This window comes from Daktulosphaira vitifoliae, unplaced genomic scaffold, assembly GCF_025091365.1.
Source record: "Daktulosphaira vitifoliae isolate Bord-2020 unplaced genomic scaffold, ASM2509136v1 Scaffold_1, whole genome shotgun sequence".
Classification (NCBI taxonomy): domain Eukaryota; kingdom Metazoa; phylum Arthropoda; class Insecta; order Hemiptera; family Phylloxeridae; genus Daktulosphaira; species Daktulosphaira vitifoliae.
In genome coordinates this window covers 22,894,235-22,908,748 of record NW_026099572.1, presented here as the reverse complement: position 1 = coordinate 22,908,748, position 14,514 = coordinate 22,894,235, and the positions used below count along the sequence as shown (strand labels likewise).

Genomic DNA, 14,514 nt, shown 5'->3' with positions numbered 1-14,514 from the left:
GGTTATTTACCAGATGGCTAGTTTCACACCATTTTAAATCAAAGTTTAGTCTGATGTATACACTGGAAAATAACTATAGTAGTTTGTTGTTCCATCGTCTTTTGCAGTTGGGACGTAATCATCAATCCGAGAGTCCACAGCAACAAATGCGGCTTAATATAAGAGGTTATCAATAGTCAACAGCGGTTTAACCAATTTTTTAACCAGGAGCAATAATAACTAAAAAGAAGGTGACTTATATCTAAATATAGAACTTTTTATTTAAAAAAATACTCATATATTTTAGTCCACAGATATATTAAAGATGTATTTTAATACATATATTTTAACATAATTATGTTAATTCTATCATAATCAACAAAACTCTGCATAAACTTTTAAAAAAGCAACTTCGAAGAGGGGACGATCTACCTATCACTATTTCATATAACCATTGTGAACAGTGCCAGATTTGTCTGTAGAGCAACCCAATCGGGACATTGAGATTTTTAGGGTTTTATAATTTTTGTGTGTTTGAAAAATTATAATATAATATTATTATATAAATTAAACCATTTTTAGTTTTGATACAAAGCTAAGGATCTTGGTTTAATATATTGATCATTTAATAAAAATTTGAAAAATACTTATTTTAATCAATTTTCTTTAAAAAGAAGAAAACAAAAGCCTACCGAACCCGGTAGGTGTAGGTGACCACAAAATTTTCTCTAACTAATATTTGTTTGAAAAATGCAAATTAGAACACAGAAATATTGAATTAAATCGTAAGAAAGATGTGTTAGAAATTTCCGTGTTTTCAAATTAACAATTTTAATTAAAGGTACTCTCAATTTGAGCACTTTCCCTTTATAAATTGTAGACAAAAACTACATTCGGAAGAATATTAATGGAGTGTTCATGACCTGATAATAGCATTATATGCAAACTTTAAAGTACTATAACTTTTTAAATATTTTTTACCGACATTTTATTTTTACAAATTCGCAATCGGTGTAAAAAATAATGGATTAATAATAAAAAACGTTCCATGTTGATTTATTACATATGAATTATTAGAAGTATTGCAAAATAATTATACTAACTCTAAGAAATCGATAACGTCCATTGTGATTCCAGTAGTAATCAAATAAAGTAGCAAAACCTGTTTGGAATACAGGACGACATAAATAATTAGGTATGACGTTTTCACTCCCTCCCCCGAAATAAATTGCACTACACAATACATTACATTACAACTACAGTAATCGTCAGGCAAATATCTTTAATCCTCACTATTCTTAAACAGTCTCGTGCAAGGCCAAGGACTTATAGTGATTCGTTTCTATACACATCGTTGAAGTCGCTACAGACATTTAAAATAACTTCGTAGCATAATCCTAAAATATAAAATAATATTATTGCTGTTGTCATAAAATTTTGTACAATCCACGCATATAAAACAAATACAGTTATTACTAGAATACTTTTTATTTTTTACATAAACACATTTCATTAGTTTTACGTGTCAACATATATTTACAAAATAATTAACTTAATAAAAAATAATATAGCGTTTATAATGACTAACATTAAAACAATATTTGTTACTGGGGGTGCTGGATACATTGGTAGTCATTGTGTTTTGTCACTTTTAGAAGCTGGATACGATGTAGTAGCAATTGATAATTTCGCCAACAGTGTAGAACATAAAGATTCAGCAGCCAGTTTGGATAGAGTCAGTCAAATTACTGGAAAGAAAATAGTATTCTATAAATGCAGTTTACTTAATATAGAGCAACTAGATAACATATTTAAAAAGGTAAAGTGGTAAATTGAATTTAAAATTATATCATTAATTATAAAATTCTAATTATTTTAAGCATCAAATTGACTGTGTCATTCATTTTGCTGCAATGAAGTCTGTTGGTGAATCTATGAAACAACCTCTAATGTACTATAAAAACAATTTAGTGGGTGCAATGAACCTTTTGGAAGTTATGGCAACTCATAAATGTTTTCATTTAGTTTTTTCAAGTTCATGTACTGTATACGGGAATCCGAAGTTTTTGCCTATAACTGAGGTTCATCCTACTGGAAATGTTACAAATGTATATGGACGAACTAAATTGTTTATTGAAGAAATATTAAAAGATTGTACAAGCTCTAATTCGGTAATTAAAAAAAAATTTTTTTGTTGACTATTTTTGATAATAAACTTAAAATAAATGAATGAAATGTTTAGTGTTGGAATATAATTAGCTTGAGGTATTTTAATCCAGTGGGTGCACATCCATCTGGTTTGATAGGAGAGAATCCAACAAAAAATTTTTCAAATCTTATGCCCTACTTAGCTCAAGTAGCTCTTGGGAAAAAACCTACTTTATCAATATTTGGTGATGACTATAACACACCTGATGGCACAGGTAATGGAGATTTGATATATTAACTGTATACACTAATTTGTATAAGATTGTGTTTGTAGGTATACGAGATTATGTACATATTATGGATTTAGCTGATGGGCATGTAGCAGCATTGAAAAAATTGTTATCTCAACATTCAAACTTAGAAGTACGTACATTTTACAGAAAAAAAAAAAAAAATTACATTGAAATTATTATTGGATCAAAAATTGTAGAAGTTTTAAGTTAGATCGTTCGATCATATATATATATATATATGCATATATATTTTAAAAATGATATGCATCAATAAATAAAAATAAGATTTAAATGTTATCATTTAAAAAAGTTGCAATTGAGTTTCAAAATTAAAGGTATTATGCTTATGTTTTACAGAATCCTCAATCAACTTTTGTGCTATTCTCCCAAAGATAACTTTTTAATCTATATAAATTCAAGTATTTATTTTTATACTAAATAATTATTTTATCCTGAAATATTTAAAAACAACAAGTTTAAAATTAAATAAATTTATCAAACCAAAATCTTATTATAAACAACCTAATGATAAAATCATAATTTTTCCTTAATTAACAAATTATAAAATAAATATAATGAAGAATTAAATAATCAAGTCTTAAATTTTGAAATTCCAAAATAGTCATAGAAAATGTTATCTAATTATAAAAATGACCAGTCAATAACAACTTTTGTACTAGAAATCTAATCTCATAATGTAATCTGTGCCTCTCTCAAAATCTGTATTTTAGTTGTAATAACTTCTTAAATAATGGGTCAAAGTTCTTACTAGTCATTGTTTGATTGGTCATTTACCATCATATAAGTTACTTAGATATATATGTTGTCATTTAAAAAAAATCAAGTTTGTACCCCCATACAAAAGGGATGATGTTAAAAGGCAATTAATAGCTAATAAATAATATATGTAACTAAAAAGAACCAAACATTTTTTGTCAGCATTCTATTTTACAAATAATTGAGAAGTTTATGATCAAAGCTCATATGTTCATGCATTATCTTTTTTTTGCTATATAGGAAAACATGCCAAGTGAGATACAAATCCTTTACATAATAATAGTAATACAATTGTGAAGTTCTATATTGCAAGTTTATGTATATTTTTGACGTATGAGTAAATTTGGCATTTTGTTAATTTATTTAAGTTAATAGTACATATTATTTTTTTTTAAATCAGTAAATTCATTTTGTGCTAGACAATGTATATGATTTTAATTTACCATACAAATTTTAAGTGCATTGTTTTAGATTTTTAATGCAGATTATAGAACTTTTTCATTATTTAATTTAAGTGCGTATAATTCATATTTTTGAAATTTCTTAATACTTATTTTCTGAACTATTTAATTTATATTTAACTGCATATTTTGCCAAATTTTTGTGCATATTTGCATGCTTAATTACTCGTTTTTTAGTGCATGAACATACAAGATTTATTTATGATTAAAAGATTATCCTGTATATAATAAAAAAATATAATTCTTGTATTAAAAAAAAATTAGAATATATATATAACATTATATTATTATTTAATTCAAACTTAATTAGTATCAAGCCCATTAAGTTAATAAAATTATTAAATAAATTTTTTTAAATTAAATAAACAAAATTATCAACCATTTTAAATTTAGTAGTTGAGAAGTAAGTATGGCTGCCGGATAACTTGGTGGGAAAGTTTTCACACAGCCATTGAGATATCTAGGTTTGATCCCCATTTTGCTATCATTTTTTTTCTCAATTTCAGAGTTTTTAATAGTTAATCATATTAAAATTAGTGTTTTGATCTTACTAACGTTTTCCATAATATATAAGATTTTTTTTTTTTAATTTTTCTCTAGGTTTATAATTTAGGAAGTGGGCAAGGTACTTCAGTTTTAGAATTAATTAAGACTTTTGAAAGAGTAACAGGAGTCAAAATACCATATACTATAGAACCACGTAGACAAGGAGATATTGCTTCAATGTATGCTAATTGTGATTTAGCAAAAACAAAACTTGGTTGGTCAACTAAATATACATTAGAAGATGCATGTAAGTTAAATTAAAAAAAATAATGATAAATTATGTAAAATCTTTTTTTTTTTTTGTTTATTTTTAATTTAAGGTAAAGATTTCTGGAGATGGCAATCTATGAACCCTAATGGTTATGAAGAAATAAACACTATCAAAATAAATAGTGATAATAGGTTCTCTAGTAATCAAATAATTAAAACAAACCTTTAATAAACACAGTTGAACATTTTTCCAATTATTAAAATATTTATCATCCTTCAATGCTGCTAAACAACATTTAAATAAATTGGAATATAGGTCTGGTATATTTTGAACATTTTTTATAGTCTTCAACCATTCAATAATTTTAGAAGTCTAAATCAATATTCATATATAGAATACTTATAAATTGATAGTAATGAATATTTATCTTACTTGTGCAGACTTTTTAGCGAATAAAACTAATGCACTAGGAAAAATGATTAATTTGTTTTTGAAGTCATTTGTAGAGCTGAGGCAGTTAAAATCTGAAAGCGACACTATTATACTAACAAAAATAGAAAACATCAAATCTAGTGATTCCTAAAACAATAAATTGAAAAAATATATTTAAGTTAAATTATTATTATAGTTAGAGCTTATAAATATAAATTTCTTTTCTTTTTTTAATTTTTCACGGCAATTAATAAATATAATTTAATGATAAAATTTGTATGGATTTTGAAAAATATATCAAAACATGAAGTCTTATAGAAATTAAATGAAAATACAAACTTTAGTTTGAGATTTTTTGAGAAAGCCAACTAAATATATCATTAAATTATTTATAAATTCATTATGATATATTACAAAGTGTTCTAGACAAAAAATTTCCACAATCAAATTGCAAATAAAACTTTCAGTTCTGAAATAATGTTTAAAAATTATAATTTTTTTCATAATTACATTAGAAAAATGTATTAATACTGACTGAGAAAATTGATTAGATGCTCTAATACATTGTTCAAGCGAATCAAAAGATTCATTGCTTGTAATGATATTTTGAGAACAGCACATAATAATAAATTTAGAAACTAAGTCTTTGTGAACAGGATATGGTTTCATATTTTCTACAATTTGTATTGGTAATATATGACAACAACTTAGAAACACTTCAAGAACTTTCTGGAAAATATTTAAACAAAGTATAATTTATATTGCATAATTATCATCACACATAGTTTTATTGCAGTCATTAATATCCAAACCTTGTTGTTTAACTGAATTGTGCACCATATATTTTCAAAAATGTTACAAATAAAGTTTTTATTATCTTGATGTACTTCAGTGTTTTGTAAAATTTGTTTGCAATTGTTCAAATAATAGCATAACAACTCTAAATAAATATAATGAAATAGAAGATAGTCATTAAAAAAAAAAAAAATTTTTAAATTCACGAGCCTATTTTACACTATAACCAAGAATTATATTTCTTATATTTTAATTATTTCTTAATTTTTAATAATGATATTATTATTTTTGTTAATATTTAAACTGACATTAACCTGACTGGATATTATTGGTTTCTTTGTCATCATTAATAACATTTATTATAAACTGTTTTTGAAATTCATGATATATAATATTAGAAACTTTAACTAGAGTATTAAGTAACAATTTCTTTTCATCAGTCTGAAAAAAAAAATTATAAAGTACAAATTTAATATATTAATACTAAAGATCAATCTCTTACATTAAAATATTCATGAAATTGATAACATTTGTATAAAAGACGAAATGCTGAAGTAGATGTAATAGACTGCTTGACAATTAAAATAATAGATTCCTTCCATAATTTATTTTGAGGTCCTTCTGATATATAAGTTTCCAAAAAACACCAATCAAATGCATACATAGGTTTATCAGTTCTATTTATTACAGAAAGGCAGTAGTTTTTTACAACTTCATCAGAATTAAACATTTTTTTACGTCTTGGGACAACATAAGAGATTAATCCACGAGCAATGCTGCTTTCAGGCAAATGTTTTAATGACTTAGGTTCATCTAGAAAATCAAAAATATAAAAGTATATATATATATAAATTATTTTTTTGATTTAAGTTATTTTCAATTGAGTTTTGAAAAATTAAAATTATTAAGTTATTTTTGATACACTCTTTGTATAAAAATAAATAACTCACAATCAGATGGTACTCTTGATCTAATTGTTTTATTTAGTTCTTGCCTTAGTAAAATAGATAACATAGATATTGCTTCTTCAATACATTTTTCATTAATGTTTTGAAGAAATTTGACCCAACACTCTCCTAAAATCCATTTATTATTACACAAATTAAATAAACATAACATTTATAATTTATATGAGAATCTCAAACCTGGTATAGGCCCATTGAATAACTCAAGCTTTTCTAAATCTTCAAGTTGTGTTACAATATCTTGGATATCATGAAATTGTTTAGGTAAAACTTTTAGAGACATATATTCAATGCCTATTTTACACAATGATCTAAAAAAAAATTTAATAATGTAATATGAACAATATAATATCATTTAATTATCTTGCAAAAGATTCTTTTTGGAAATTGGATTTAATATAGCATTAGCTTATGATAATAATAAGAAAATTTATTGTTATTATTTGTATTTTTTTTTACTTCAAAGCGTGTTTTACAGTATTGACATTTGAATGTAGTGTTAATGACCATAATTTTTCCAAATAATTTAAACGTTTTTCATTATCTAATGTTTGGTTGGAGCACTCAGCTAATAATTCACAGTAACTGTAAGTTTAGGTATAAAAATTAATATAAATTTTAAAATATAAAATACAACTAATAAACCTTGCAATGATAGAAGGATGATGAATGTTAATTATATTTTTATCAATTAATCCTAAGAGAATCTCCGGACTGAAATACTCAGCTGAACAAAGTTCTATGAATGATTCTAATGTCAATTGTAAAGGTAAAAACATTTTATTTTTAATGTAAAATGTAAGCATTTGTTTATGAATTGGTACCAAGTCTGAATTAGGACTAGAATAGAAAGATTATTAGACAAGAAAATTTTATTTGATAAATGGACATAATTTTGTATAATTACTTTGATTTAGTTAATTTCTGAACTGTAAATGACTTTACAATGTTCCATTGCCACCCAGACTTGTCTTTTGATAAACTATACAGTAAAAATCTATAACATCTAGACTCTGTTTTCCATAAATCATAAAACATGCTGATACTATACATTTGAAGAGATTCTTCATTATAATCTTCCAATTGTTTAATCAAATTAATTACTAAAGGAATATTTTCCTATCATAAAAAAATTTTTAACTTAACAAAAATTGAATTATGTTTCAAACTTAACTATAAACACATGCATTATCTAAATTAAATATTACCTAAATTTAAGCACAAAAAAATTGTTGATGGATATAATAGTAAAGAAACAAATCATATTGATAAATTAAAATGACTATTATTTTTTATGTTTATTAAAAGAATCAAATTATTAATGCAAAGTATAAAACTAGTTTAACTTAAATATTAAGTTTAAACGTAACTGTTAGGAATATAAAATTCAAATTAAAAATTACCATTATATGGCATTATTATTTTCACTCATGGAGTTGTTCCATATAAAAATTTTAAGAGTAAATTTATTTATTTGATTTAATATAAATAATTTTTCACTAAATAAAAATAAGTAATTGAAGGACATGCTGCAACAACTAGATAACTTCACATTTAAAAATTTCCAAGGAAAAATTTTTATATGTAAATGTATTAAAATCAAAACTTACTCTATTTATTATAATTCTATAACAAATTATTGGATATATCGGCAGAAGCATATTTAGAACATATTTTAGATGTTTTTTTTAATTAAATTTTTTTCTTATTAAGCGAGTTAGGGAAAATTCTTTTTCTAAAAAACAAAGTGATAATAAAAAGTTTTTATAACCATATTTTGTAAATATCAGCTTTAAAAAATATTGATAAAACTAGTTTAAGTGTACCAATAGTCTTTTCCATAAATACACCTCTATATAACTGTTATTCTGATTTTAAAGTTGTTTCTTTTGCATAAAATTTTATTAATAAGTAAACTTCTAAAAATAAAATAAAATAATCTTGTTAATGCAGCAAACCTTTCAGCTGTTTATAAACAATAAACACAAATAGTTAATTAATTTGAATTAGACTAATATAAAGCACATGAATAAACATACTAAGATAGTTATTTAATTTTTCATTAAAGTACACTAACTAATATAATAATATAAAATAACAAAAATAATGTGTAAATAAATTTTAATATGTAAGAATTTTTTTTAAACAAACCTGAAAACAAGCTGTAAATGGAATTACATTTATTAGATCTAGACGATTATGACAATTTGTTTCTCTATCAATAGCATAAGTAATTAATGGCAACAAGTATTTTTTATTTAATATATTTAATAAGGTATTATGTTGAGTGCTATTACATAGCTTAGATAAATACACGCCAGCCAAAAAAAGACTAAATAATGAATTTTCTAATAAAATTTTAGACTTTTGGATTTTTGCTAACCAATTTGAAATAAATAAGGAATCACCAAAATTTGAACACAACCTATAAAAATAAAAAAGGAATAAAATTAAATCATTTTTATTTAATAATTACTTTAAAATTTACTTCACTAAATTATGAGTAATAATAATATGAGTATCAGCTGTCAAATGTGGTATTAAAGATCTATGATGAGTTTGATATGTTTTTGACTTGTTAGCAAAAGAAGAATTAATACTCAATATCACTGAATCACTGTAGTCTATTGAAAACTTTTTATACTGATTCCATTGAAGAATACTTGCTATAAACGCCTGAGAAATAATTTTATGGCAACCATAGTCTAAGATTATTTTCACTCCTAAAATAAGTTATAACTATGTTACTTATATAATGTTAAGTAAAAATAATTATATAACAATATAATTAAACATGCAACTATAAGCAAAATATTGAATTTACTTTTAGGTTATTTATATTTTATAAGCTTTTTAATTTTAGATATTGATACCTCAGTACATTACTCGTAGTATAAGTTAATAAAATTTATTGACAAGTCTAAATGTAATTTTTCCCACCCAAAATTTTTATTATTATATTAAAACTCATTTTTATTTAATGTTTGGGGAAATATACCCTAAATTTAGGACATAACTACTATTTAAAAACATTTTTTTTTTTTAAGAATAGTAATTTTTAAATATTTATATACTTACATAGAAAACTAAAATAAAATAATAATTTAGCCGATTAAGACTTAACACAGAAAAAGTACAAAAGTCCGAAAAATCAAAATTTGTATCTTTGTAAAAAATTCAATAATCTTCTGCAGGGTGTTTTACAGACTATTTAGGTCCATTGCCGCAACAACCACTAGCCTCTCTGTTCTTCATCATTTTCTAACCCAAGTTGTTTTTGGTTTTTAGTCATTCAATTCTTCCATCTTTGTCTAGGACATCTTATAGGTATTTTTGTGTTTAATATCCATCTTGTAACCTGTCTAAATGATCTCTCCAATCTTCAATCGTGTCTGGCACAACTTAATCTAATACTGTATTAGGACTCCGTTGATGTTAGCTCTCTGTATATATCTTGAATCTCCTTGTTTGTTTTTATCTCATATTCTTCTTTATTGTTATTTTTTGGTCTATTGATTCTTCTTAATATCTTTCATTCAAAGGTTGCCATTTTAAGATTATCAGACTTTGTAGTAGCTCACGCTTTACACACATACAAGGCTACTGATTTTACCAGTACTTTGTAAAGAGTTATTGCACTGTTTTTCATGATAAAATCTTTGATTTAAATAGGAGAATCATTTAAAAATAATTTGTTTACCACTGCTAATCTAAGTTTTACTATAATAAATACATATTATGTTTTTTAATAGGTTATTGGTATATTATGCCAATATCTTAATATAAAACTAAATCAAATTTGAATATGAACTATATATACTCAAATTATGAATTATATTGTAGGGGCATAATAAAGGTATCTAGTGGGATAGATTTTAACATTAAATTGTTTATATTGTAAAGAAACAATTTTTTTTACTTTAAGGGTGTAATCAAAAATTTTCTTATTTATATCCCCCAAAACAAAACCCTAATTATGCTACTATTATACTGATATCAAGATGGCCTTATTGTTAGTATACACAATCCTAAAATTGTTTTTTTTTATAAAATTTGTTTTTTATGACTTAGTACTTTTCTCATATCAATGCCTCAATTAATATCTAATACTTGCTACAAAATTAATGTGAAATTGTATAGGTGTTACATAATTATTTCATTTTATATGGGTAAATAAAGTGCTAATATTACTGAATAAAAATAGAGTATTTTTTAAAATTCATCATTACCAAAGTTAACTATTTGATGTAAATAACTTTGTCCGCACAAATTTAAAATTCTTGCAAGGGTCAATAAACAGTATTCAACTGTATAAGGACAATTTTTTAAAATGGTTTCAAGTTTTATTAGTATTAAAGACGGTTCATAACCATTCTGTATCAATGCAACCATAACTTCATTCCAACACAAACATAAATTGTATTGAGTTTCATGAAATTCAAGAGGAATTATGCAAGTGATATCATCTAAAAGTTTTATTAAAAATAAAATATTGTCTATACTATTCATCTGAAAAGTAAAAAAAAAAATTAAAAAATTATACTATGAATTGTATGATTATTTATTACTTTCACACATGAATAAATGTCAAATACTAGATCATATTCAGATGTATAACTTAATAATTTAATAAATATTTTTATAAATTCACTTCGATAACTAACTGGAGCACTTGATACAAATATAAATTTGAATAATCGCTTAGTTGCATTTAACCACTTTTTAGCAATACTGTTAACACTAAAGATTTAAAAGCTATTAATACTAGTATTAAACTATTTTAATAATAAATAGTAAATTAAAGTTTAAAAAAAGTAAATGGTATTTACATTAAAAATTTGCCTAAGAAAATATCACAATATTTTAATCTATAAAGAGGACATTTTATAACCTAATACACTACGAGATGGGTAATTACAGTGTGATAGTGTGAATCAGGCAACGTTGTGTTACTAACTCGCCTACACCATTTCATTCTCGAATAATAAAAATAGAACAGTATAAAAAAACAATTTTTTTTTGGTATACAGAATGATTCATTAAGGATAAGACACTCATTTTCTTGGTAACTATTGAAAATTTTTAATTTTTGGTAAAGAAAATATTGTTTAATTCAAAAAACTCTACAATAATATGTAGTGAAGACATATTTTTTTTCATGCCTTCAAGTTTAAAAAACATTAACTTGAATTTTCTTAAATGGGAACTCCTATTTTGAATTTGTTATTATGATTTAAAATAAAAATACAAACAACTTTGCTCTTATAATTTTTTTTTCTAATCAACCGTTCGTCTGTAACAGATTGTTAAAGTTAAATGATTTTGGACTAAATTTCTATCATTATTTTACTGTTTTGAATACAGGAGTCACTCATTTTCTATGGTGTAACATAAACTAATTTAACTTAATTCAGTTTATGAGGTTATGCCACAACTTTTAACACATATCCGTCAACAAAAATAAAGATTACTTTATCATAGTATTCGATTATTTTAAGAGTCACTAATATATAAAATAATAATAGAAATTTAGTCCAAAATTATTTAACTTTAACAAGCTGTAACAGACGAACGGTTGATCGGTAAAAAAAAATTATAAGACCAAAGTTGTTTGTATTTTTATTTTAAATCTTAATAACAAATTCAAAATAGGAGTTCCCATTTTAGAAAATTCAAGTTCATGTTTTTTAAACTTGAAGGCATGAAAAAAATGATGTCTTGACTACATATTATTGTAGAGATTTTTGAATTAACACGTTGATGGACAGTTAATGACATCGTATTTTATAAACACTGGTTTTATGAGATGCATGGTGTCAGAACAACTTACTCCTTCATAAGAAATCATTGAAAATATTACTGCAATATCAGTAATGACATTTTTAAAATAGTTTAGAATATTTTTAGAATAGTCAAATTTTAATATTACTGCTATAACAGTAATATATGATTTTGTCCATTAACTTATTAATCAATATTTTCCATATCAAAAATTTAAAATTTTCAATAGTTACCGAGAAAATGAGTGTCTTATCCTTATGAATCACCCTGTATATATGAATTGACTTATTTTTAATGTTAATTCTTTTTTTAGATTAGAAGAAAAATGTACAAATAATTGTAACATGATATAAGTTTTCTTTATTAGAATGAGGTTACTTTAAAAAGTAACTCAGATAATATTAAAAACATATTTATTTTTTATACAAAAGTTATTTGAAAATAGAAATATAATTTTTTTTTTATTATTGTAGCTTGGCCCTTATAAACCTCAAGTACAGAAATATTTACCTTAAATCACACAAATTTAAAGTTGTCCATAAATGAAATTGAACAACACTCCATTCATTTAAATTGGCATCCATTATTTCTATCAAAATATCAACTAATGTGTCTATAATTATATCATAATTTTGGGCGTTTTTCAGCCAAAGATTTATTAACTCAAAAATCTCTTGAATAAATACTGTTTTGCATTTAGTCCTTGATGACAAAACTGCTAACCAATCCACTAATAACTGAGGAGGGTAATCACTAGTTGAAATAAAATCACACAAAGCTTTAAGAGCTGTTTTACTAATGATTGGATTTTGATGGCAACAATATTCTTGAAGTTGAAGCATCTCTGGAATCTATATAATAATTTATCTATATTTAGTAAATTTATAAAAATAATTAAGTGTTTATAAAACATGTTTTTATTAATTATTTTTCATAATATTTATAGTTTATGCCATACCACACAGTAATTATATTTGATGTGTTGTATAGACAAAACAGACATTTACATTAAAAATAAATATTTTAAACCTATGTTAATACATAAGATTTTATTTCAATTATCTTTTAAATAAACTAATATAAAAATTAACTATACAGATATGTCAAAGCTAAAAATTCACACTTTCCTAAGAAAACTACTTTAGTATTATTTAACAAATTATTTAATACATTACATTGATCATATCAGTTCTATTTCCTTTAACCTTCATCTTGATCACATTTATCAGTTTAGAAATGGCCTAAAGTAAATAACATTTTTTTTCAGTAATCATTATTCAAAAATGTAAAAATTAAATTTTAAATCATGGAGCTAATGACTCAACTAAGAGTTTATTGTAACTGGATATATACATGCCTGCAGATATTATTAGTTATTTTAAGTCACTCATTAGCTAGCATAAGTTAGGATAACAGTACCAGTTTTTGGCAGTCATGTTTGGATCATTATACATACATAAAAAATCTCTCTCTCGTTATAAATAGGGTAAAGTGGGGTAAATGTAAACAAATGGAATAATTATAAATTAATTTTTTCTTTTAGAATATTTAGCATATTCTTTTATTAGATGGAATAGTATCCTTTTATGTATTGCTATCATATTAAATGTAAGTTAAAAATAATAAATTTTGCATTTATCTAAAAAATGCATTTACAGCTACACCACTTCATCCTAATCTAGGAATTTTTAAAGAAACTCTAGTTTATTTTTCAGATCATCAAAAAATATTTGATGACATGTCAAATTTAAAAGTTGTCAGACTGCAGAACTGTCAATAACTGATGCAGTTACTACATAATTACTCTTTTATGAGGGTTAAAATGTATTTACTATGTAATACTAACTGAAGCTACCAGGATATTGTTACGTGATTCTATATTTCGTTTAATTTCAAAATCCATTTTAATTTTTCTTTTAATAACAATCCAGAGGTATATTTGTAACTGAATTAATAAATTCAAAAATTCAATGTTTAAAAAAAAAAACCTATAATTGAATTAACTTATTTTCCAATATCTAATAAGATTATAATGGTTAATAAAGAATAGTAATAATAAGCAATAGTGAAAATTGTAATCATTTAAAATAAAAAATAAAAACTTCAAAATTCAAAATAAATCGGTT

At 23.9% G+C, this 14,514-nt stretch overlaps 2 protein-coding genes across 2 annotated transcripts; one reads left to right on the top strand and one right to left on the bottom strand.

Moving 5' to 3' along the window:
* Positions 1-1,448: 1,448 nt before the first annotated feature.
* Positions 1,449-14,496, bottom strand: LOC126895412 (uncharacterized). The gene is made up of 20 exons (XM_050667246.1): positions 14,235-14,496; positions 13,564-13,629; positions 12,899-13,239; positions 11,176-11,347; positions 10,837-11,116; positions 9,096-9,330; positions 8,759-9,032; positions 7,515-7,726; positions 7,253-7,447; positions 7,067-7,192; positions 6,788-6,918; positions 6,593-6,718; positions 6,145-6,455; positions 5,957-6,083; positions 5,660-5,787; positions 5,383-5,576; positions 5,187-5,316; positions 4,848-4,994; positions 4,638-4,787; positions 1,449-1,727 (listed from the first exon to the last, which is right to left on the bottom strand). The coding sequence occupies exons 1-20, from the start codon at positions 14,289-14,291 to the stop codon at positions 1,725-1,727; spliced, it is 3,405 nt and encodes a 1,134-aa protein (XP_050523203.1). The 5' UTR covers positions 14,292-14,496; the 3' UTR covers positions 1,449-1,724.
* LOC126895419 (UDP-glucose 4-epimerase-like) lies at positions 1,559-4,663 on the top strand. The gene is made up of 6 exons (XM_050667256.1): positions 1,559-1,798; positions 1,860-2,150; positions 2,222-2,402; positions 2,462-2,550; positions 4,259-4,451; positions 4,525-4,663. Exons 1-6 carry the CDS (start codon positions 1,559-1,561, stop codon positions 4,641-4,643), a joined length of 1,113 nt encoding a protein of 370 aa, XP_050523213.1. The 3' UTR covers positions 4,644-4,663.
* Positions 14,497-14,514: the final 18 nt, after the last annotated feature.

Coding starts and splice junctions, on each gene's coding strand:
- LOC126895412 (XM_050667246.1), bottom strand. CDS start 14,291: ATGGATTTTGAAATTAAACGAAATATAGAATCACGTAACAATATCCTG. Junction 9,331..10,836: donor ACATCAAATAGTTAACTTTG/GTAATGATGAAT, acceptor AACTTATTTTAG/GAGTGAAAATAATCTTAGAC. Junction 6,084..6,144: donor AATTTCATGAATATTTTAAT/GTAAGAGATTGA, acceptor TTTTTTTTTCAG/ACTGATGAAAAGAAATTGTT.
- LOC126895419 (XM_050667256.1), top strand. CDS start 1,559: ATGACTAACATTAAAACAATATTTGTTACTGGGGGTGCTGGATACATT. Junction 1,799..1,859: donor TAGATAACATATTTAAAAAG/GTAAAGTGGTAA, acceptor AATTATTTTAAG/CATCAAATTGACTGTGTCAT. Junction 4,452..4,524: donor ATATACATTAGAAGATGCAT/GTAAGTTAAATT, acceptor TTTTAATTTAAG/GTAAAGATTTCTGGAGATGG.